The sequence below is a fragment of the Haemaphysalis longicornis genome, unplaced genomic scaffold, assembly GCF_048455015.1.
Source record: "Haemaphysalis longicornis isolate Haplotype H1 unplaced genomic scaffold, Haemaphysalis longicornis Haplotype H1 scaffold_9, whole genome shotgun sequence".
Taxonomy (NCBI): domain Eukaryota; kingdom Metazoa; phylum Arthropoda; class Arachnida; order Ixodida; family Ixodidae; genus Haemaphysalis; species Haemaphysalis longicornis.
This window is the reverse complement of record NW_027526460.1, coordinates 74,933,500-74,959,271: the sequence shown is the minus strand read 5'-3', so window position 1 is coordinate 74,959,271 and position 25,772 is coordinate 74,933,500. Positions and strand designations below refer to the sequence as shown.

Below are 25,772 nucleotides of genomic sequence, written 5' to 3'. Positions count from 1 at the left end.
TATGATCGCTAACTCGGAGTACCTTGTAGATTTTTTGAGAACGGACAATCCAGGCACGTGTCAAATTTTCAGTATCGATGTCGAAAATTTGTACTATTCCATTCCTCATGGTGAATTAATGAACAGTGTTAAGCGGTGCATCACAGAGGGAAATGATGAAATGAAGTTCATTAACAATTGTGTGGTAGCGGTGAGCGGTTTTCTGGAAATGCTGTCTTTCTACTTGAAGTCAACCTTTGTGGAGTGGGAGGAGGGCTTACATATGCAAAAAAAACGGGATATGTACTGATTCTAGGGTAGCCCCTTGTCTTAGCAATATTTTCCTCAGTGAGATTGACAGACGTACTGAGCAGAACCTGTGTGGGTTGGCTATGAAGGTAGTCAGATATGTTGACGATTTCCTGATCTTTGTTGATATCGGCGATGTGTCTCGCCGAGTGGTTGATGTCTTAAAGTTGTTTAAGGAATGCTCCCTGGGACTTCGGTTTACATGTGAGCTTCCGAGAGGCGGTCAGCTACAGTTCCTGGATTTGCGTTTGTCTTTGGAACCAGGGCATGTATGCCCTAGGTCTGCCAAACCGCTTTTGACTTACAGCTCTGGGCACTCCAAACTGGTTAAATGTGGGACTGCCTTTTCTGTGCTAATGTCGGCCGTTTTTAAGTCTTGTATGCATAACATTGGCAGTAGTTTTGATGCCCAAATCACCCGGCTTAACTCGGCTGATTTTCCTCAGCAAATAATGCCAGGAGTGCACAGAAGGTACTTAAAGCTGTGAATTCGTCCGCGGGATGTGAAGCTGGCCGTTGGGTTGAAAGAAACCGGATCGCTGTTATTCCCTACATGCATCGTGTCTCACATGGCCTGAAAAATGTAGCCGGTCGTTACGGGGTTCGCGTTGTGTTTTCGGCCCCGAATAAACTTGGGCGAATATGTAAAATGGTCAAGACAGAAACAAGCTGTCAAGACAGAAATCTGGCACCGAGTGCAGTGCGAAACATGTGTCACCTTTTGTTCCCTGCTCGACGGGCATAGTGTACTCTTTGCCGTTTTGATGTGGTGATGTGTACATCGGCCAATCAGTCAGGTGCGTCAATGTACGGCTGATGGAGCACCGTGCTTCACTCAAGAATAATCCTTTTGCACATGTCACTCGTCACTGCAAGGCCAACGAGGAAAGCGGTCAAGAAAAATGCAACCCAGTGTATAAGGACACGAGTATTCTTTGGCGCCACAATGACGGCTTGACAAGAGAGTTGGTAGAGGCGTTCCATATAAGAAAAAGTGAAAAGAAGTGCATTAGTCATGCTTCTGTGACACTGTATGATAAGAAATTTGCCTTCATGTCGAAGACGTGCCTTAGGTTGTGTTTTGTTTGGGGGAAGTAGGCCACGATAAGATTGACGCACTGCTGCGCAGTGATGACGTTTACTGACACGTGTGGTGTATGATCGTATATATGTGTGTGCTTTCTTCCGATTGAAGTTTTAGTTGAGAGTCAGCGCCGTCTTGTGTCCCTTCTTCTCGTCGTCGTTTTGTTAAGCGCTGTTTAGGATGGAGATTGCATGCTACCTGGGCGAAACGAGAAGACAAAGGCCGGTTAGTGTCTCTCGTCACCGGTTTTGGTATTGCATGGGGAAAGTACCCACCCACTTTTACCACTCTCAATCCTACAACATGTACAGCATTTGGCGCGGCCATGGAGATCAGACATTGGCCTAGTCGTTGTTTTAAGTTTTGAATAAACGAGCTGTCCTTATACTGTGTACAGCGCCCAATAAGACTTACACGTAAAACTTGGAATAATTACGGCAAACAATCGGCCACTTATCAAGTACCACATGTCTTGAACATCCTAGGGGATAATTTAAAATTTAACAATAGTGCAACCGTATTTAAGACTGAAACCAAGGTGATGTTTATAGAAAAGAAAGTGAGATATGGCAATCACTAGGCGTGTCTCATTCTAAGGAATTTAAACTGTATTGTGTGTAGACGTGTTTTTTATAGACATAACGAACTATCAGTCAAGAAATGTGTCGTGTTCTATTGTATCTGCTGGTAACAGGTATTGCAGAAAAAAGTTTTATGTATATTGTATAACTTGGAATTCTCATAATTGGAAATGTACGATGTTTTGGATTTTTCTTAATTTACTTATTTTTTTGTCTCTGTATTGCTAAATATTATTGCTAAGCACGCATATTTGATTTGAACATGTCCTCTGCTGTGAACCCCTCGGTTGTGAACTCCAGAGGGTCAGGAGCCCTCGTCAGGCACCCAATGCCTTTAGCTCCTGCGCCGTCAGCAGGCATTGTAACAACGTCTGCTGAAAAATAAAGTCTTCTTCTTCTTCTTCTTCTTCTTAAAAATTCAGGTTCCGTGCCTGCGGACGACTTCAGATGGTTATTCGGGCGATTTAACCACACGCAAAACTGGCATGAAAATTTTCGGTGGGGGGTGGGCACGGGTTGGGTGTTCCCCCCTGGCTACGTCACTGCAGTAGAGTGTGCATTTGACTTTGTCTCTTTCGTTCGCCAACAATATTTCCGCAGAAGTCGATGAACGAGGAGATCGTAGACCTGAGGAAACGGTTGGAGCGTGGGCGCGGGGCCAGCATCATGAATGTGGTCAGCGATGCCCTCGATCCTGTGGCAGCCGGGAAGGGCATACTGATTGGTAAGCACCACCACACTGGCTTCGTGTACTCTGATTTATCAAGCATACATTAGATTCATTGCCTAAAGGCTGTCAAACACCTCTCAGCAAATTTCTGTCGCAAACAAGTTAATTTCCCTTCGAAACTGAAGCAAACTCTGCTGAATGCATACTTACGGCTCCGTTCACCACCCTACGAACTTTCATTCCGACAAGACCAGATCAAAATAACAAAGTGCAGTATTGGGCCTCAGCTATAGTCCGTGTTTTTGTTGCGCTGTTTAGTAATGACAAAATAACAAATTTACCGGTTTCTATCCTGCTGAAGTGGGTACCTCGTATTAAGGCAGGTGTAGTGCTCTGACAATGCAAATGGAAAAGAGAGAATGGATAAATGAAATGCCCATGCTGACACATATTTGTGAGTCCGGCCTGCAATCCGGCTATGTGAATGCACCAGGCGACAAGATCCAGTCGTTCATGAAAATGTTCCGTTTGGCTTGTTGGTACATTATGCCTCACGAAATATAGCGCTAACTGGACACAGAACATGAATAATTATTTGCCTTCCATACTTTGTGTGTCCGGTTAGTGCTATTCAGTACAGCCCGCTTATAACGAACGCATCGGGAAACAGGAATCAGTTCGCTGTATCCCCTTTCCGCTACATCTGGAAATGAAATCTATGTGTACAAATGGTGACAGGAAACGAAGATTTGTTCGTTATAGCCGGAATTTTCTTAAAACCGGGTTCGCTATAAGAGGACTATGCTGTATTTTGTTCATGCTCGTGCGTTACAACAGCATGCGCGCAAATTTATCAGTGAATCTTTACTTGCAACTGCCAGAAAGTTGCAATTTCCGTGAATGTAGTAAATTCACATTACCGCCAATAAAAAGGCTGTCGGTAAAACGGTCACGCCGTAAAAGAAAGAGATATTTCGGCGGCTGGTGTGAAAATAGCGCCGCTAGAGAAAGTACGTAAATGTTCGCAAATGCCTGAACGTGTTCCTCCAACGTGTTTAAACAGGTGTGCGCCTCGTAGGCAGTCACGGCATTATCGTGGAACTTCTGAGCCAATCTGAAACAAGGTAAACTATTCTTCGGTCCGTAGCGCATGGCTAGGGCTTCAAATCGGCTTGTGATATATATTAAAGACCCCATTAAAGTTTTTCTACCAATAGTGCCCGGAAGTGTCTACTGTACTGCTTGAAACGCACAAGGCACTGAAAAACGGGGGTCTGTCCCACCGCTGGGCAAACTTCAGTGAGCGCTCCTTCATTCCTTCGAATCGTCTTCCTTGTTTTCCGGCAATGGCGTACAGATACTAACGGCTTTTGCATTATAAGCGGTCAGCATTGACTGACCCCCTGAGCTGAGCTTTCGGTGGGGCGTCAGTCTCGAATGTGAGCCAGAGGACGACGCAAACCAACGACAAGCTAAGTGCAAGGTGATAGCAATCTCACCTGGGTGAGAACAGTCCGTTAGCCGACAGGGGGCTGTTGCAAACTGTTGACACAGTGCTGGCGCCATAACAATTACTTCAAAATCTAGAGGTTCACCATAAATGACGTCACAACTAGACTTCGTGCCAATTTCGGTGATCCTGCTCCTTTAGCGGGGAATTTTCTATCCGACGTGCGCAACTGGATGTGTACTGGTTCCACCAGAAGACGAATAATAGCTCCTACAGCTGTCAGCAAAAAAAGGAGTAGCGTCGTTATTTGGCTTGGGAGGGAAGGGGGGGAGGGAGGGGGAGGGGGGGTGCTAGGATGGGGCGGAAAGCAAACATCCGTGAAAGAACATGTTTTCTGGAATATTTGAAAACACTTGTCATCCTGCGTAAGTATTTAGGCAAGTGTGCTGCGATGTCAGTATTAACGCCCCTCTTTACTGGGCATTGTATCTCGTACCCATGAATTCCTGGTGTACGCACTGCATGCGTGAAAAGCATTTCAGGGGCTTCAGTATCTTGAAGGATCAATATGTACGCAGCAATAACAACCACTTTGCAAGTCCCTGGTCTCACGAAGGAGGAAGCCACAAGATGCCCATTGATGAGCCCTTGTATAAAGCTTTTTCCATCTAGCTCTTTGTAATAGACAGACGCCTACAGGTAAGTGAATGTGCGGAACATTTCGAATAAGCATGGTTAACTAACCAGGCCGAACATGTTATTTTATGGAAGGAAAAGTAATCAATAATGCTACCGAACAATTTTAACCACCTGATCAACTTAGTTGAAACACTGAAAAAGCTGCTAAAAAACTTCGGTGGCCGGTAGCACACGTGGCGTCCGTAGTGTGGGCAGGAGGCCCTTCAGTACCAGACATTACTGGGCGTAGCAATGACTCCTTCGGCCTCCATTGTTAATTTATTCAGATCTCAGTTTGCTTAGTTGGGATGCTTACTTCAAGCAAGGAAACTTCGGCAGTCAGTAATTGTTTTTTTTTATCCGAGTTGCGATGCCAACGGGAACTCTTCGGCCAGCTGCTCCCCGTCGTGAGACGTCTGTCCTCACGCATCGGCTGTAATAGAGAGTTTTAGCATAGCGGCTAACGTAGGCTTACGCTACGGTAGCGGGTTACCGGGACCCGACTGCGCAGACGCGCGCAGGGAGAGCGAGAAGGTTGCCCCTCAGCGGAGCGAATGCGGGGGCATAGCGAAGGCCGGCCCGCAGAACTATTCCACCCTACCAAAAAGAATATGCACCTGCCCAGTCGGGCCCCGCTACCCGTCGCCGTAGAGTTAGCTGACGGTACCCGCTATGCTAAAACTCTCTAATGACTTATGTGACAGGACTGACTTGTCCGAATATTTTATTGTTGCTTTTCTCTTTCTACTCTTCTTTTTTACCCCCTCTACAAACCCTCCCCTGACTGGAAGGCATGTTGGTGAGCTCCCTGTCGCAGTGCACTTCCTTTTTTCCCTTTCCCCCAAACCACAAGAACATGACGTAGTGGCGTTCATGCCATGGTAAGATGATTCTGACTGAGTAACGCTGCTAAAGATTATCGCTTCGCCACGCACGTAAGAACCGCCTGATCATAACATTAAAAAAAAAGACGGTAGTTCTTTTCTTCTCGGAAATAAGTCAATAATTTGGTCGATTTGATGTGACGCAGGGGACGTGATGTACCTTCGTGCTCTTGTCATGGCTGACCACCGGAAGCATGGATGCAAAAAATGTCGAATCACAATCCTCAACGACGTCGCTTTCGACATCACCATCACCATCGGAACCCGAAAGGGCAGTCCATTCATCCAGGCACTTGACGACGTGTGCGTTTTGCGCTACTCTCTTTGCATGGCTTTCAGAATGTGCAACGGAAGCACGTCCTGCTGGCCGCTATCAAAAGTGATTCTGTGAACTGTGGTTCCTTAAAAAACCAGACTTGTTAAACCGATATACAGAGATAGTCCCTAAACGAAGGGCGCTGGGACGGCATCAAAAAGTTCAGGGATGATTACATGAATGTAATGCTAAAATTCAGCGTTTCGCTTGCCATATAGCTTCTCTGGCATGAATTATAATTAAAAATAATAATTACCATAATTTTTATACAAATATGAACCAATGGTGTAATACTTTTCCTTAGCCCATGAATACGTTCCTCCATTCACCGCACCGTAAGTTCCTCTGGAGAGGGAGAAAGAGAAAATGTTATTGCTTCGGCAGCCGTAGTCCGGGCCTTCGCTTCGATGGGCAACACCATCGCGGCTTTCATTCGCGTGTGTTATGGGACAAAGGGTGGTTTGGTGCTCGTTGCATAAAATGTGCACATATGGCAGGCGCCCAGAAGACCAGACTTCCTGCCTCCCCTAGCACATATAAAGCAAACGATGTGGGGAGAGTGGCACTCGGACGTTTCAAGGACTCAGTATTTGTACACATACGTTAGTCACAAACGCGTTAGAGTAGATGTTGCCTTATAAAGCTTCCTGCTCAACAAATCGTTCAGACCCGCCGCGGTGGCTCAGTGGCTAAGGCGTTGCGCTGCTGAGCACGAGGTCGCGGGTTCGATTCCCGGCCGCGGCGGCCGCTTTTCTGATGGAGGCGAAAAGCAAAAACGCCCGTGTGTACGAGATTTCGGCGCACGTTAAAGATCCCCAGGTGGTCAAAATTAATCCGGAGCCCTCCACTACGGCGCGCCTCATCGCCTACGTTGCGTCGGCGCGTTAAACCCCACAATCAATCAATAAAAATCGTTCAGGTGGCCGTCCAGCGTGTACTTCAAAGCATGCACACCCGTCAACTACACACAAATATAATCAAACCACGTGCGGCTTCAAAAAAACAGAAAGTCGCCGAGTTGATTGGGGTGGAGACGACCAGTGCAAGAGGGGTTGCAGTTTTCTGGTGTGCTGCACATAGTTAAGTTCACGTTTTTTGACACGAAAGTGTTTTATTGCCGGATACACGGAGATTTCGCTGGCGTCCTATCCGTGGCGGAAGTAATGCCAGTACAACGAAGCAAGCGGCCTGTAAAGGGTGCACCCCTGCAAATAGGGTCTTCTTGCGGGGAAGCAACCTTAAGTACTAAAGAATACGTTATACTTAGGGTTTTTCGTTTTCGGGTTTTATATTTTAACACAAAAGTGTTTTATGCCGTGGTACCCCAAGATTTCACTGACATCATATCCGTCACGGAAATGACGCCAGTCCACCTTTCCCAAAGCGCCCCGCCAACAGGACGTCGCTCCCCAAGCACAGCTACAAGACAGCCGCCGACCCGCAAATCATGCTCGGCGGCAGATTTCGCTGCACATATCACTTTCGTGTTTTCTGATTCCTATGACAGAGGAATCAACCACCGTTTTTTATTATTCCCCAAAGGGAGTTGGAAAGCGTGACCCTCCGAATGGCTGCTCTTCATGAGCACGTAGAGGTACCGTATTCACACCGCAAGTAGACGGCGAGGGTTTCTTAGGGAACCCGCTTCAGGTTTCTATCCCGACGTCGTAGCTTCTCGGTTACGAGGTCCCCCAGTGCATACGCGGCTATATGACGATGGGGAAAGAGAAGTACGTGCAAGGGGCAAGGGTAACTTTGCGTTTGGATGTCGTCCCGTTTCTTCGTGTATGCTTTAAGAGAATAAATTATTGCCTCATGAGTACTCGCTTTTTTGGGAAGACACATCTGCTTCATTCCATGACGAACGTTCCAGCCTTAAAGTCACCATCACGGATTTCTTTAGTAAAATTGTAACTCATCCTTGCATGTCCCACAATGCTCCCTCAAAACTATTTTTGCATGAACTTTCTTTCTTTTTGTAGCCGCCCTTTTATCTCCAGGGCTTAAAGCAAAGATAGTTCTGCCAAAACATTCATAGAAAAACACTTCTGGTTCAGTTGTCACCATTTTTCATGGACATCATGTTAAGGCCCTTGACTGTCCAATGTTTTATTGAGAAAAAAATATTTTTTTGCACTCGTTACGCCATTCAGGAAATACACAATGTTGCGCATTTTTAAACTTTTTTTGGCACATACAAGCACACTGTTTAGGATAATAAAGCATTTTTTTCTAAAGTTCGCCATTTTGCGCAATTTGTTAAAAATACATTCACTGAAAAAAGCACAAATATGCGAGAAAACAATCGTCAAATACGGAAAATCTGCTGTCCGGCCAATATTCACCCCTAAATGGCACATTGTTGTGCTCCTAGTAGAAATATCAAATACAAGGAAGACATTCTCTGGTATTAGTCATCGCAATTTATTTTGGAAAGTTTAATCTGAACAGTTCGTGCAGAGAAATCAATTACCAGATAAATCATTCTGAATTTGTATCCCGACGCTTCACCATTGCATCAAAAAAAAAAAGCAAAAGCCTTTTAAAAGTTTGTCATGAGGCAGTGCAGGGCCTTGACATGACTCCTATGCAAAAATAGTGGTGATTGAAAAAGACATGATCTTTTATTAATTTTTTACAGACCTAACTTTGCTCTAGCCTCTAGGGATAAAAGACCCGGTCAAAAAGAAAAAAATGTTTGAAAAAAAAATACTTTGCTGGAGCATTGTGGGCCATCCAACGATGAGCAACAATTTTTACAGGAGAAATTCGGGATGGTCGACTTTAGGGGTGTAACGTTTGGCATGGAATGACCCATATATATAAAATGCATTGGCTGTTGTGCCTGTCTAGGTTTCTGGGCGATTTAACTTCGCGGTGCAAGGCATTTTCTTCGGGCTAACGCGAGGGGAATTTTGCTAAATTCGTGTAACTCCAAAGGTATTGCAAATAGAACTTCCCACTGTTTTTAAGTGTACACGTAAATGGCCGTGTGAATAAAAACCACAAACTTTTCCACGCAGCAGCCTCAAAATTTCGCCCAGGCGAACCAATTTTCAGCATTTCCGTTACTTCGCCGCCCCATACAGCAGGTGGAGTTAGCAGGCCATCACGGCGCTACCTGGGCGTTGCAAGATGTGGTCATAGAGCGTGCTTCACGAGTTACCACGCCTGCGTATTAGAATGAGCACGAGGAGGCGCGTTGGATTCCCTGCCGCGACGGCCGCTTTTCTGATGGCGGCGAAAAGCAAAAACGGCCGTGTGTACAAGATTTTGGCACACTTTAAAGATCCCAAGGTGGTCGAAATTCATTCGAAGCCCTCCGCTACAGCGCGTTTCATCGCCTGCGTTGCGTCAGCGCGCTAAACCTTACAATCAATTTGCATATCGGAAATGAGTTCAGGAAGAACCAGCCAGAAAACTATGGGCGTTGTACGTTAGAGATTTCGGTACGTATATTATCCAACCGAACTTTGCTCGCTTTCCGCCTGTAACATCCGGGCAGTGTGAACCTCTCAGTCCACTCTATATACGCGGCCAAGGTCTCAGCCACTCGTCTCGCGCAAACTAGGCTTACCCTGAATAGCAGACGGGGAGCGGAAAGGCCACCGAGCTCAGGCATTGGAGGTTAAGGTCTTTCCTTGGCCATGATCACTCCGTCACCAAATCCTGATGAGCATTCAAGGAGCTCCGTTATCGCGTACCCGTTAAGTTAATGTCTATTATGGTGCACTTAGTTCATCCAGGAAGAACATGTGGCTGTCCGTCTTTTGATCACCATCGGCAGCAGCCTGCTCAGGTCCACCCCATGACGACGGCCTCTCCCATTGACCTCCAAGCGCTCCTGTCCTGCGCCGGTCGAGTCCACAGTTTACCCCCAGTTTCGTATTTCACCCCTCCATCGTGTTAGTGGCCTTCCCCTTCCAGACCCATCTCTGGAAATCCACTCTGTTGCCCGTCTTTTGATGTATTCGCGTAAATAAAATACTTGTCCTTTCGACCATCGAACCACTAAAAGAACAACATGCCGTTGGTCTGCCTGCCGCCTTTAAAGGCGCTTTGCGTGAAAGCTATACAAAAGCGCAGCTTTTAGTTCATACGTGCCTCAAAAATATTTTGCGCGCTGGGTATTTTGGAAGAATTGAACTCAACGGCATACATGAGGTATTTCTGTTTAGGTTCCTGTTACACAACGTGCAGCATGCTTGAGAATCTCTGCGTCATTTCTACATTAGTAAATAATACATGTGAACGCAAAAACAATGCACAGATATGCTTTCACTGCATTCGTACGCTTGCTGCGTTTTTATTCTGCGGGATCTCAGGGGCTCACACATAGACAGTCAGGCGAACGGGCACCAAATGGTTGGTATATTTGATTTTTTTTTCGGGATAACTCGGCCAAAATGTTTCCCTCTTTTTTTGAAGCCACGAGTCGGCCACGCTTCGCCCTTAGAAAATCTCCTTTTTTCTTCCCGACGCGTGCGTCGTTGCAGCCATCGAGTTTCTCAATATTACCTAGAGTGGAAAAGTGTCGCTGCGATCACATGTCACCACGGGAATTGTGGGTACCGTGAGAATCGGATTGGCAGTAAGTGGCGAAGTGCTATGGATTTGACTTATCGGCTCTGAACTGTTTGTTAATTCTCTTTTCGGCATGCGTTTCGACATGACACTCCATGGCATTCAATGGCGATCCCAGAAAAGTCTCAATAACAACGTCATTAGCACCTAACCCCCTGTTCTTGCATTAGCGGGGAGTTTATTAAGATGAAGTAGTAACCACCTGCAGCGACGGCGACAAGTGACGCGAAAAAAGTTAGTTAGCGGGTACAACAGGCAGATAGTGTGGGCGATAGCGACAAGCGAAAGAAATTAATACACTACCGCCAATGTCCTCCGTCGTCGTCAATCTTTGCTGCCGCTCAGTTGTGGGCTGCTTCTTGTTAGCAACAAGCGAGTAATGGCGACGACCCCGGCCACCTGTGTACAAACGTTTTCGCTCGTCGCTGTCGCCCACACTAGCCGTTTGCTGTGCCTATTGAGATACGGTTTGCGCGTCGCTTGCCGACGTCGCTGCATGTGGTTATCCTTTGAAGCATGCACTGCCTTAGAAAGATGCAATGAGGCAACATACATGCCGACTCGACAAGTAGTTATTTATTTGCCATTAAAATTATCAATGCAATTTCATAATGCTTTGCGGGCGCGCTTGAAGACTTAAATGCGGTAATAGGCTTCCCGTCTAGGTCTATTTATATCTGCTTGGACAAAACAAATAAATACAACGTGACGAGATGCCACTTTGGCTTCTCTAGATATTACATTTGCTTCGCCTGCTAACGAGTGGCGAAGACGATAATAATGCAGTATTCACAGGAAGCATCGACTAAGTTTAAGACAATCTAAATAAAATATTTTCAACTAAATATTACAAAAGAGCAAAGACACCGTCTTGTTTCGAGTGTGTAATAATTCATAAATATATCCGGGATCGCCCCGCTGTATCTGATGGCGGGAGAAAAATGCGGGACTCCAGCTTTTTTCTCTCTCTTAACAGTCTAATTTATTTGTCAACCTAAGCCCTTTTACGTTTCCTGAGCGAAACGAACTTGCACGAAGGACTATAGCGCCCGAAACGGAACTTGAGTGCGCGCCTTCACACCCCTATCTCTTCCTCTTCAACCCGCCCTCTCTTTTACCCCCCACCCCCCTCCCCCCGTGCAGGGTAGCAAACCGGGCTCCACACCTGGTTAACCTCCCGGCCTTTCCGTCCTTTCTTCTTCCTTCTTCTTCCTAACACCCTAACACTGTATTTTATACAAAGTAAAAGTTGTTAACAGCAGCACTTTTGGCAGCCATTTTTTTAACAAAAACTCAATTTGCGTAGCCGCAAAGTCGTCGCCGGCCATGCCGCGCCAGTCTTCTGGCCGAACTACACGGCATGGCGGCACCCATGGAAACAGGGAGCGCTTTCATAGAGTCACGTATACACACTAGCGCCAGATTCCCCCTAGGTAAGCTAGTGAGAAACTCTATGGTTGCAGCCTTATGAAGCTCCGCACCACGGGCAACCACCGCTTCATGCTGACCGACCACCAGGAGAAGCAGCACCCCTGCATCCGCAACTACGACGCCGAGGTGGGCGTCCTCACCAAGCCCATCGGCCTATCCGAGCTCGAGAGCGCCTTCCTCCTGCTGCTGCTGGGCACCGCCGCCTCCTCGATGCTCGTGCCCATCGAGTTCGTCGCCCACTGGGCACGCACCCGATGCAGGGCCCGGAAGCTGACGTCCCCTACCCCGGCCGTAACGTGGCCGGCCCTGAGCAGGACCAAGGTAAGACACACCGTGCTGGGCTTCACGGAGTTTTTTAGGAACAAGACCGTTTAAATCTAGGGATCATTGTCAAAAAATTTCCAGAGAAGCTTGTATTGGCAACTCGGGTCGCCGTCGGTGTTTCCGGTGCCGCCCCCCAAAATCCTCCTCCTCCCACCTTCCCCGCGTCCTCGCCCAGAGGTGGTCCTCCTTACCCCTCAGCTGGCGGCTGCCCCACAAGAGGCGCGTCGAATCACGCCATACAGTCAAACCCGTTTATAGCGAATTGCAATATGCACCGCGATTAGTTCGATATATCCAATAGTTCGATATAGCCGAACCCGCCTATAACGAACTTATCGTTACAAGTTCGCAATCCGCGGGAGCCCCCCTCCCCATCCTCAACTCCACCATCCCCGCGTGCAAAAACGAACAGAGTAAAGTAGCCGTGACCGTACCCAAAATAATCCATTTATTTGCAAGTATTAAAGCTACTTTCCGCCTGAACTGCCTACTTTGCAAAGAAAAAAAGCGGTGATTTTCGTTTTCACTTTCGTTTTGGCGGCTTCAACTAGCATAGCATTCTCTACACGAAACATTATTTGCACCAGTTCGAGTCCGCGTCCTCCAAAATCTAAGAAGCATTGGCGGAGCACACTGACAGCCGAAAGCGCTTCATTATAAGCGTCGGATGGCTTTCACTCGCGACATAATCGGGAATGTGGGGGAGCTCTTCCCACAGTTCACCGATGCTGCTGTCTTGGTCCGGACTCGCTGACAGGGCGGGTTCCGTCGCGAGTCCCGCGCGTCGGAAACAGTTACGGAAAGTGTCGGGCGGCATGCCGCTCCATGTGAGGCGCAATGTCTAAGTCGCAACTCTTGCTCCGTGGTCGCGGCCAATCCACATCTCAATCGCCGCTCCGAGACCGCGCATTTCGGTGGCCATTCTAGGCGCGCAGAGTTCGACATATCGGATGTGAACTTCGTTATAAGGAATATGTTTCCCATGTATTTCCGTAACTGAATTATTTTTGTTCGATATATAGCATAATTCGCTCTATCCGGGTTCGTTATAGCCGGGTTTGACTGTATTCCCATCCAATCAGTCTCTCCCTTCCTCCGGAGAAGGGAAAAGGAGGTTGGCACACTCCGCGCGCGCTGTTTTCTCGCCAATTCAGGGATAGCTCCTTCATGGATAGGCAGCGCTTGGTCCGCTCCGCCGAAGACGGCCAGCCCTTAAAGGGACCCTGCAACACTCTTTGAACAGTTCAAGTAAACCTGCGCAACGTTTAGATTACACTGCCAGGAATACCTGAGCCAAATATTACACGTGCACGTGAAGCGGTGAGCGCGCAAATCGATGTGAAAGACGCGGAAAAACAAACCGCTCTCTCTTCAGTTGTCCTTATTATGCATGGCCTGAGGGACGTCACATAGGCCATGGCTGCCCGATCGGCTGTCACTGGTCAACTTCGCGGGTAGATTCTCCCATTTCCGTCGTCGTCATCGCTGTGTACGAACCTCTTCTATGCCTGAACCTGTAGGCACAGTTTTGCCGTTTCTTTTGTGTTTTGAGTGCGCGCGGAGTTTGAGTGATGAGCTCAATACTTCCCTTTCAACGGGACCACTCGACTACAAACGTTTATTGCTTCAAAAACGCCCTACCAGCCCGAGCGCGCACTTGCGAGCAGGCACCCATGCCTGCTTTTTTGTGGCACCAGACCGGAAATAGGCCCCTCCGCGTTGCGGAGAAAAGGCGAAAACTACCCGGCATGTGATATATCGAAGGCCGCCGAAGAGAACGCCGCGAGCCGCCCCCCTCTCCGGGAGAGAGTGCGCAGCTTTCGTCGCGTTGCCCGCGGTCGAGTTGAGAGGGAACGATTATGCGCGATTTCTCATCGCGCGTAGTTTCGTTAATTGTGAACGGATTTTCATAATTCTTGCGGGAGGAGATTTCTGGGACAATAGACTTTATCCCAAAATACATTACTAGTAGTCGATGGCAAGTGTTGCAGGGTCCCTTTAATGGGGTCACGCAGACAAAATACATTTCTTTCATTCGAAATATTTTGTGTTTTATATTGCCACCAGCGCTTGTCCGGTAGCAAACAATGCCGTACTCACTGAGCAATTAATCAATTTAGGTCAAAATTTTGATTCTCCCGCCAAATCGTGTGTTTTCATGATGCCGGTCAGGAAGTCGGAAGGGCCGGTATTCAAACGAATTTCCAGTGCGTCATTAAGCTCTGCAGCCTTGCTTACCTTCAGTCCTCCCAGATGGCGGCTGCCATACTTAGCTGTGAACCGTTGGCCACCGTTGCTTTGTTTTTCACCGTATATGCACCTGGCTCGTTTTAAGTGCCTAGCACTTTATCGGCTCGCCTTTTCGTCGTAGCTCGCTAACGGTCGACGCCAAGCGACTGCCGGAATACGGCGGAGCAGCGAGATAACGACCCAAGTAGAGCCTGGTGTACCGTCGTCAAGGCGACACGCTGAGGCTTCGAAAACCACGCGGTTTAAATAGCCATAACCGTTCGAGCCTCGTGAACCGCTGGCGCTTGTCATACATTTCCTCGTTGTTTAGCGCAAAGAAACTGCGGGTACATTTCAGGCAAAATCTGCGTATATAACCGGCAGACCCGCGTTCATTTAGTTGGGAACGCTCGTTGCGTTGGTTTTTACGATAGTAAACGAAAAAGTGGCCGCACAAAAAAAAATGGCGCGTACGAAATGCCGCAGAAAGGCTCCAGCCGCGCAAGAAACGAACTACGCGTTCGAAATGGCGCAAAACAGCTCCAGGATTAAAGCAAGCACAAAAAGAACAGAACTCCCGCTGGCGCAGTTTCAGGCAGGGGGCGCGCGAGCACTGCAAAGGCGGGAAATTTGAATTGCATATTCGTCAAGAGAGGAGTGAGACGGGGCGGCGAAGAGCGTGATGGGTGGTAGAAGTGAGCGGGTAACGGCGCCACCACCCATTATGGCGAATCACAGCTCTGCACTTCCGACAGATTTCGCATTGAGTGGAACGACTTTAATTTTTGCTACGGTAGAAATAAGTCGTTTCGTGAAACAAAAGTTATGCTCGACCAACAGGGTCACGTGAGACAACGTTGCTTACGCCAATCGGGCAGCTCCGTGTGAGACAACTCCAAAACGGCGGGCTCCTGTGCAGCTAAAAGAGGCATATGCACCCGGTACCAACAGCAGTGCGCATTGGTACTTCTTTGTTTACGTGTATTTTCCTAACTTGCATTGTTTACCCCATACTTCTTACTGCTGCAAAATGAATAGGCATTACATTTAAGCGCAAATAGCTTGTTCGGCAAGCTTATAAGCCCTGCATATTTCGCGTTTGCTTTTGCCGGCCTCTGTCAATCGCACAGCTGCGCATATGACATCACAGGTTATGTTGCGGGAAATGAGCTAGAAGGTCGCATACCCATTCCTTTTTTTTTTTTTTGCTAATTATATAGCATATTTGAGTGAAGTGTGCCGTAAAAGTGCTGTCAGTATGATTCTAACGAGGCAATCTTTCGAATGAACCAAACTTGTGTTTTGTCTGCATGGTCCCTTTAAAGAACAATGACCGGAGCGGGCCCGTGAGCGTTCTCGTGCTCGGCGAGCTTATCCTGACTTTTGACAACTGAAAAGCCAGGCGAATCAACGGGGTGCTGCTGCAGGGGTTCGGCAAGCAAAGTTTGGGCATTTGGATTGACAGGGATTACGCAAGTGATTGGTGCATGGTTTAACAGGGTTTGACAAGCTTCGCTGGCGCCCCTGTTCTTGGTGGGTATGGTTACAAATTTTTTATTTCCGCTGTTTATTTTCTTCGGATCCAATACACATTCTTCTCACTCCTCTGGTATTGTAAATTAAGAAATTGTTTTTATGCCATCGATTTTACTCAGCATCTTGCTGCTGGCCAGCCCAGTATTAAGCACCACGGAAGTAAAAAGGTTTCCACTTGGTTTCCGAAAACCGGCGAGCAAATGTTAAGGCAGAAGCGACAGTAAAAGAATCTTGGATGAGCAGGATTCAAACTAAGGTTAGCAAAGGCAGTAGGAGAAGGAGGCTTAATTCATTACGAAGTGTTAATTGGTCAGAATTAGAAGAAATGCCCTGGGTGAAGTAAATTTCTGCGAAAAAAAAACTTGACATCCACCATAAATGCAGCCGTACGGCTACAAAAGGAAACCCACACAGCTACTCCGAAAACTTCGCAGTAAATGAAAAATTCATCCGGAAAGGATTTTTGTTCAAATGTGAAATTTCCGAGAAAGTTGGTTAGCTTTACTTTGTATCCGTATTACTGCATTTATGGTGAATGTCAACTTTCCTTCGCATTACGACGTAGTGTTGTAAGAAAAAAACGAAGCTTTTTAAATTTATTTTTTCATGTTTTATATTTACCGTAGTTTTTAAATAGCCGACTAAAAATGCTGTTCTCATTTTTTACTAGCTTTCGTTTTTGTTTCCGTTTTCAGAACTGAAAGATTCTTTTTGAAGGGGTTCGGGGTAACTTAAATAAATACCTCTTAGTTGCACTATTCAATATCAGGCATATGCGAGTCCGCGTAGATTCCGGTTTCATTCGGGTTGATAATTTTATAGCTGAAGTTCGAGGCGATCTGCGGAAAACAGATCACTGAGTAAGCGCTATAGATAAACACTTCAAATCTGAAAAGTAAAGCGGTCGCATCAAAAACAAGAAACATTGTAGTCATATAGACGTTAGTCCTAAAGTGTAGTTAGCCCTAGAAAATTTAAAATCTTGAGAAATTCAGGAATAAATAAAACTTGCACCTTGACTCCCTGTAGTTTTTTCGTGGCGGTGGAGATAGCAGGCAGGCCTAGTCCGGCAAAGTAGCCGGCCATTTATCTGCCTTGGTTTTGTTAGATCATGTCTGGAGCGTGAAGTAGGCAAAATTTGCTACGCCTGTGTAGGAGTAGTCCTGAAACCATTCGTGAAGCAAGTGGGAAGTAGAGTGGAAAAAATGAGTTTGCGAAAAAAATGTCGTAGAGGGAAGCAAAATACTCGTGCTGTTACTATGTAACGAATGTTCTGGACAAAGGTTGAAAGAGTTCAACAGAGCGCAGGTGAAAGGGATTACACCCCTCCAGTCGATACTCTGCATAGTTGGCGCTTAGCGGCCGATTGTTGGGATGAGCTGAGGATTTGTAGAGATTCTTAGCACCCTTTGCTGTGTTGGTGATGAATCCGGCCGTTAATTCAGCAATACAGTGTTGCGACCGGGTGGGCCGACCCGAGCTGAGCTCCATCGCCTCCGACATACGTACGTGTGGTATCGTGGTGTAAAGCGAGCGGCCAGCCGCTGTTGCAGCCGTGAAGAAGTCCAGAAGCCGTAGACTAACGTAACTGTTTACTTCATAGCGAGAGGTGATCCGAAGCCAAAGAACAATGCCCCGACGGGCGAGGTAACAGTACAGGACTCGAGCAGAGTGAAAGCATTGATTCACTGCTCAAACAGGAAAGGATCTACAGCGCTTGGGCGGCTCGTATTTATACCCAAAAGCGCCAACGGTCAAAACAGCGTTCCCTCTAGTTGGTGCACACGCCACGAACGTCGCAGACACACACAACTCTCTTTCCAGAGTTCGTGGGCAGTCGATAGCAGCGGCGCACGCTGAGCCCCAGAGAGGGGAGAGAGGAGGACTCCGCTGCGATCGCGGGGCCTCTGTGTCCTTGAAGCGCGTCCGGGCCTTTTGCGTCGGCACGCCATCGAAGTTTCAAACGGAGACCCAGGCTTGTCCAAGCATGAGAACATGAGTCACCGACACGGGGTGGGGAGGGTTTGCGTGAAAGGCGCACGTAGTGGAGGCTTCGCCGCACAGCCGAGGAGTGATAAAACGAAGCCTGACGGCGGGCCGATTCGTAACAACAGCAAAGGGTTCTAAGGCTATGTCGGTTCTGCCAGGAGGTCCCAGAACATTGATCCCAACAGCACTTAATATGAGAACTGTTTCGAGCAAGGGTTGCTTAGTTGCGGTTACAGGGAAACTCTGAGACAATAAACAGGGTGTCATTGGATTAGGAGAGCTAGAAGAACAGGGGTACGCTTCGGTTTACAAATGAGCAGGTGAGGGGTTGGCGTTGTTATCATGACACGAAGGGTTTTGGAGGGGTGTTGTTGATCCACACAGAAAAAGCAGGAAATGTAGAGGGAATATACGTCATTCATGAGCGTGTCGCGAACATTGGGCTGATGCTAAATAGGAGATGCAAGTTACAGGCATTGCAAGCCTATGCACAAACGACTAGGTACGAGGATGAGGCTGGTAATTATTGTTATAAGGATGTCGAATCTCCAAATATAAGAGAAAAAGCAATGTACATGACAGTGATAAGAGATTTCTGCGGAAAAATAGGACAGAAACCGGTAGGTTAAGCTACATTAGGGAATTTTGGAATAGTTAGTGTAAAGGGCTGAGCTGATGTCCAGGTTGAGAAGGCAAGTAAGGATAACGAAATCATTCTTCTGCAAAGGAAGGCCAACGAAGAACATGAGAACATCAAAATGCCCCAACTGTAAAACTAAAAATGACATAAATTTATTTCTAACTGCCAAATCAGGTTGTGGAAACGTTAAGGTGTAAAGCAAGGTCAAGAGGAGCTAGCCCATGGTGGGAAATAGCAGAATTTGCTATTCCCAACCCCAACCAGCGCTCGTGGTTGACACTTTCTTCTTGTGTTTCGTCTGTGTTGCGCTGTTCCCCTCTTTAGAATTTTCTAGATCTATGAAGAGAACAAAGAAACCTTCTGAAAGAGATGAAAACAAACTCGCAATTAGTGATATACCGACACGTTGGTTTATAAAGTTTGAAACTACGCTTCAGAACTAATTGGCGATTAGAACCAGAAAGGGACGAGGATAGCATAGACGTACTGAATAGAAGCTCAAGATGCTCATATAGTCAACAGTTTACAAAGGATGGTGTGAGAGCCTGGCAACGGACTGGTAAACCATGAAAGAAAACGCAGGAGTTTATTGAGAGAATGGCAGAAATTTTTATTTGAGCAAGAAAGTTTAAGTTAAGTTATAAGAGGCCGTGTACATCTTACGGGATGTAGAATTGGAGTCTGGACTTCTTGACGTCCATTAAAACACCAAAAGTGACCCTAGTGTAGTGCAATACTTGAAAAGTGGAATAAGTTTTGTGAGCACGAATCTTGGTGAAAGAAACCGACTCACGGCTTTGTACCGCTCTTCCGAGACCGAGAAAACCGAAGAAATAAAGGTGAGTTCGCGGATTTGTTAAGTCATTAGGAGGGCCAAGAAGTGTGACATTCGTGGCATGTCATGGAAACGATCGAAGAAGCGTATAACAGAGGTGAGTGTTTAAGGACAATGAGGAAGGTTGCTATTGGCAAAAGGTAAATATATGCACTCATGGTTGCCACTGGTGACATAACAAACAGGGATGAGGTAGTGAGAGTAGCGAAAACGTTGTACGCCGAGTTGTACGCTAGCAACGTTAGGCAAAGAAATAACACTGAAGGGATCAACTCGCCTCGTGATGTTAAAACATCGGGAAGCGAGTAGGCAAAGAGGTGGTGGAGAAGGCGCGAAATTGCACGATGAGTTGCTGTATACGATGGAATATCCCTGAAACACCTCAAGAATGGCCGAGGCACTGTACTAGAAGAGCTTGCAAAATTTTCAGAATGCCTCAGGATTTTACAGGTGTTCCTCGTGTGGGAACATACCAAGACTAATTGGGTGCACGGGAGGAGGGATGTAAGCTAGCTTCAGATTTATGAAGTGAACTAATACTTTTCAACAAAATTTTCAGATTTGCGCTGCATTGCATTGTTTCCTGGGCGGTATGTTGGTCTTGATAGGAGCTGCACAGATCGTTTTTCCGGTGGAGGCGAAAAATGAGTTCGGACGTGTGCCGGAATATTAGCTCAAGTTACCACCACTTCGTGGGAATTATTCTGCGGCCCTCCACTACAGCAGTCTTCATTGACAAAATTATATCAACGGAGCTTAAAACTCATATTTGAATGTTTTATATATTGTTCTGGAGCAAAAGTGTGAATTAAACTCAACTACACTCTGTAATAAATGAACAAGAATGCCTGTAACAAAGTCATTATGTTGTAAGAGAGTCTGTAATGTCGTCTGCACAAAGTGGGCTTCATGTCCTGCCCTTCGGTTCGAGAGCTACCTCTGTATAATGATTTGTGCCTTCATTGACGCAGGGGCGCCGTTACATCAGCTTGCAGCACGGCTGGAAACGGGCTAACGATTGCATCTGGACAACGGTCGGTCCCGGAGGCCATGTACTGACCGACACCTACCCAGCATTCGGCCGATTCGGCAGGCGGCCATTGTACTTGAAAGAAGCGCCATCTTTCCCTTTTTACGAGGGCTGCCGGCCTAGCCGGGTGCGGGTTAATGACGCGCTGTCGTCGCAGGTAGGGCTCGAGATGCAGAAGGGCCATATTGTCATCGTCGGCGCCTGGCCCTGACAGAGCACAAGAGCCGGAAGTAACCCACTGGCTTTAAAATATAATCACCAGAGTGAAGCTCACAGACACCCTGATGTCTGAACCTTGCACTGAAGGGCACCGTACATCCCGATTCTCCGTCCGCACCGTGGTCCCCATTGTGAGGCTAGCGCCCATTATGGCATTTTCATTAAAGGGCACAAGAACGGAAAACAAGTGTGTAATGGATGCTCGTGCTATTACGTTACTTAATTGACATGGTTAACGTTCCCGTGCCCTCACAAAATGTTACAAAGTTATAAATATGTAAACTCTTCTATTCACAACGTACTGTTCTAGTACTCTGGTCCTTTTTCTACACGCAACCACACAACACTTCCGAAAACATGGTTTTATCGGTAGTGCAGTCAGCCCAGCATCTATCATACACACCTTTTATATCCACATTGGATGGCGAGAACTTCAGATCTCGAAGAACGGCATTTGAAGCCACGATCACAAAACACATCTTGAACGAAGCGTTTACCTTTTTTCAACCTGGCCAACTGACTGCTGCAGACCGGAGCATCACAACGACACCAAAAGTACTCACCCAAGACTCCCGTGCTTATACATACATACCAAAAGTACACGTGTGCATAGAGACCCGAATCTCGCACCTTATGCAACGTTAGGGCGTTTAATCCGTGAAGATCAGTTGTCACGCAAAAAAAAAGTCCGAGAAGCACTCGAGACCCCCTGGAAATGCTGGTTCTAATCCTTTGGCTGTTGCAGTTCCCTTTCCGCAGCATTGGGCATTCTCCAGAACTACAGATTGTGTGGTAGCATGGAAACGAATCCATCAAAGGAAATGAGTCGGCACACGCCGCTGCCCGCGCCCACACACACCGGGCCGTTTCCAAAGGGGGAGTAAAAACTTACAAGATGAAGACGTCCTTAAGCCCACGCTTCTGTGAAAAGGATTGCGACGCGAAGATATGACAATAAAATGATCACGTTCGGTAACATATTAATGCGAGTTTTTCCCACAGCCCCTTGCAATTGTATTATGCACTGTGCTTGCATATCACGGTGCTTTCTCTGTGTTACTCTGCCTTATTTTTAAGTATTGTCGTGAAAGGAAACCTGCGCAATAACTTTTTTTTTTTCAGAAGGAGTGGTCGCATACGAAGCGCTTTATGATCGGGGTAAACTTGTTACATATGAGAAGAACGGACCTCACGAGGCAATTCAGCTGGTTGTAGACAATTAGCGCTGCCGAGAAAGCCGGTGTCGGCCACAAACGTGGCCCGGAGACATCGCATATAAAATATGTTGTAATACTGAATATACTGTCAAATATCCGGCATTTCGGGATTGAATCCATCGGGGATATACGATACGCAATTATTCAGTGCCACTCACTGGCAGGTTTTCAACGAGAAGAATAACAGCTAAGGCCGGGTTCAGACTGTGGCCGCGAGTGTCGTAACAACTTCAAAGAATGACGCCATTTGACATCTCAGCGAACCGAACTGCGTGACATGCCGTTTTTTTACGTCCATAGATCACGATATGGCTTTTGGGTCGGTAGTCTGAACATAGCCAAAGTCGTGTGGGCACGCTGCGAATGTTGAGGAGCGATGGCTTTTCGAGAAGAATCTTCACCCGAGAAGAATTTTCAGACGAGTAAGATCCTGAATGTATGTTTCCCTCTTTTTGTCTACTTTTGGCGCACCGCCTCTGTCACATGTTATTCTTGGACATCCTAGGAATTATTCGAGCACAACAGGCAAATTAAAAAAATGGCGGCGTATTTGAGCACATCGTGGCAAACGACGACGAAACATTATAGTCGTCTGGCGTCCCTGCCAAGTAAACGCCTCCCTTCTATTTCCCGCTCACCTCTCATGCTGTTCCTCCGCCGCCTCGCTCCTCTCACAATAAATACGCTAGCGCTTTGCTCAAGTCAGTTTAAATTTGCCGCGTCCCACTCCTACACGCCGAATGCCTTGATGCCAGCGCTGCCTTACGGCGGAGATGGTTGTGAATCAAGGCACCCTACTACACGCGCGTTACAAGTGAAAATCGAAAGTTATTCAGTGGAACCTTTCCTTACTGTGCGGGCTTTCTTCATTGAATCCTCAGTCGTTGCAAGAGCTGTAAAAGAGGAATATTTTTTCTTTCGTCCGATCAACCTGAAAACCTTAGTGGTGCTCCTCCTCTATTCTCTTAATTGTTCTTTTTTCTAACACCCAGGGCATTACACCGTTTGCTCATTTTCGCTCATTTTTATTAGTGTTTCGAGCGTTAGTTGTTCTGTTTTTGGAGGAAATGCACAATATGCATAGTTTTGATTTCGTCAGATGATTTTAGCTAAAATTTTTATTTGGCCGTGTCTAGAGTGCCGTCCGACGGTATTATAAGCAATCCACTATATCGATGTCCACCGGCGTTTTGTGGCAAAATTACCGCGTCTGGCAGTACATCGCTCTAGATAACGTAAAGCTAGGCAACCTAACCTAAACATAACATAAGACAACCTAACGCACGCCAATAAATCATTTAAAACACGAAAACTAACCTAAAGTATAAAAATTACACTTCAATTAAATAATGAAAAAAAAAACGGAAATGAGATCCGGTCTCGAACCACCGACTTCGCAATCAAGAAGCTAAGACATCCTCTACTCTACATTTTTTTTTTATTTCGGCTACTCTACAATGACAGACTCTTTGGTCGGTGCTAGCCTAGTATTAAGTATTCGAATGTCGTCGGACGGCACTCTAGCCATGCCTGCAACGGTCAGCTAGAGTGCCGTCGGACGGCACTCTAGACACTGCGTTGATATTTTTCTATTTGCCTACCTTTGGGTTTTCCGAAAATTTGTTTCACCAATTATCCCCATTTACGCGATTTTATGGAAATGGAAGGCGCTGCACGGTCTACTCATTTTCGCTATTTTTTCGTATTTCGAACGAACTTTTTTGTGCTTTTTTGCTTAGTCTGCGGGTTTTGTAGAAGATGTATAAAAGGCATGTTTTTTATTTGGTTCTATAATTTTTTGTAAGAATGTTAGTTTTCTATTTTTTAATGTTGTGGGACCAACTAATATCCATTTATGCTATTTTAGCGATTAAATGTGTTACTTCGGCTACTTATTCATTTTGGAGGATATGCCGGGCGTCACACAATTTACTCATTTTTGCTATTCTTTTATTCGTGTTTCGAACGCTCTTTCGCGAGCTTTTTCGTTTAATCTTCGGTATTGTGAGATATATAACATGAATATTTTTGAGGATGTCACACCATTTCTGTAGACATTATTTGTATTATTTCTATTTTTTGGTTTTTCGTAATTCTATTCGACCACTTGTCTGCTTTTAGGCTATTAGAACGATTTGAGGCGTTTCGTCCGCCCGTTATTCATTTTTTTGGAAATGCAGGTCCTTACACGGTGCTGTTTGACGGGGTACTGGGAAGACACTGTTGCGCAATAGGCACCGGACACTGCAGTTTGCGCGCGACTCCAGCGCCGCCTCTCGCCCCCGCATAGCAACTCCGGGTCGGTGGATGTCGCGACCGGCCGTTCAGCGCAAGTAAAAACACACGTGATGCGTGCGGTTCGACGTTATGTATAATTGCAAGTTGCAGGGTCTGAAAGGATCAAAAGGCTACAGGAAAGAAATAGTGGTAGCACCGCTACTGCTGCGCGAAGGACAGCCACAATCGCGAAAGGCAGCCTGCCATCGTTCTGTACAGGTTTCGCGCTCGGGCAGCCGTGGGAGAATAAGCGTCGCAAGAAATGATTTTAGCAGTAAGAAAAGTCAAGGAAGTAAGAAAGTCATGACATTTTTTGTCAGTGGAAGGAGTAAACTTATGAGTACGATTACGGTTTGTGCACAGCGCAGACAGGAAGGGCCGTAAAACTAAAACGTTTGCTTTCAGTGTTCATACACATCACGCGCTGCGATGAATCGCATGCCGTCGTAGTAGTTGCATAACACAAGGTATTACCGCTTCCGCCACTATTGTTTTATCAGCAGTAACCTTTTTGTAGCAACATTCACGGCACCGAATGGATACCAAAAGGCGACTCAAGAATATGCATTCACAGCACTTCGCGGGTGATGCCAAAAGCAATGTCAAGACGGTCAATACGCATCCCGCTTACTGCCCTACTTTGTTCCCCGAAGTGTACATAGTTCGGCCACGCATTCCAAGCGAGAGCGTGGAAAGCTATCAAAAGCAAGGTTGCATTCACTCGCACTGACTTCTTTAATACGTTTTGCGTACTCTGAAAGTTGAGGTTATTATTGTTTAAGCAGAGGATGGGGAGGAGAATTCTTTAATGCGATTTTCGTACTCTGAAAGTTGAGGTTATTATTGTTTAAGCAGAGGATGGGGAGGAGGAGGAAATGCTTTCTTGGAGAATTCCGAACGGCCTGAACAAACGGTATCCCAATTAGCCGCTAAGACGACTCCAACATTACTCACAAGATAGAAGCCGAAATTAAACGGAATCTTCGTAAAGACAACCGCCACTCCGCAGCAGATTTCGAACTGTGTGGAACTGCGTTTACTTTTGTCAACAGCTAATAACGTTTGGAATGCGTTGTTAATTAGTGACAACACCAACCGAGCTGAAGAAGGGCAACCGAAAAAGTAACCGTAGTGTGGTTGCTCGAACAGAGGAAACAATAACAAAAACACGGTTCTGTCGTGGAGCGCCGTTGTATACGCTGCTACTGACCTGAATTGGCGCTGTAAATAACCTTCCCTTGAGTCAGCTTGATCGTGGCTCATATTGAGTGGGAAAACACTGGGGTTTGAGAATTTAAAAAGATGTTTAATTAACTGAAAAAACTGGGATTACATATATAGACGGAGGAGCACTCAAAGAAGACGTCTGACGCGCTGCTCGGGCGTGGGGCGACTCCCTTGGGCGAACAGCACACACACGCACCACGCGAGAGTCCAAAGCTCGCACCATACATGCTCGGTGGTGTGAACATCCGGCCGCGGTCGTTGCGGCGGTGGTGGTTTCGAGTGC

General features: G+C 46.6%; 1 protein-coding gene across 1 annotated transcript in view; it reads left to right on the top strand.

The window, feature by feature from the left end:
* Nucleotides 1-21,437, top strand: part of LOC144151895 (glutamate receptor ionotropic, delta-1-like) — a 62,031-nt gene extending 40,594 nt beyond the window's left edge. The window contains exons 11-14 of the mRNA XM_077683057.1: nt 2,554-2,677; nt 5,782-5,938; nt 11,999-12,287; nt 20,491-21,437. Coding sequence (XP_077539183.1) covers nt 2,554-2,677; nt 5,782-5,938; nt 11,999-12,287; nt 20,491-20,760 — 840 coding nt within the window. The 3' untranslated portion in view covers nt 20,761-21,437. The remainder of the gene's footprint in view (nt 1-2,553; nt 2,678-5,781; nt 5,939-11,998; nt 12,288-20,490) is intronic.
* Nucleotides 21,438-25,772: the final 4,335 nt, after the last annotated feature.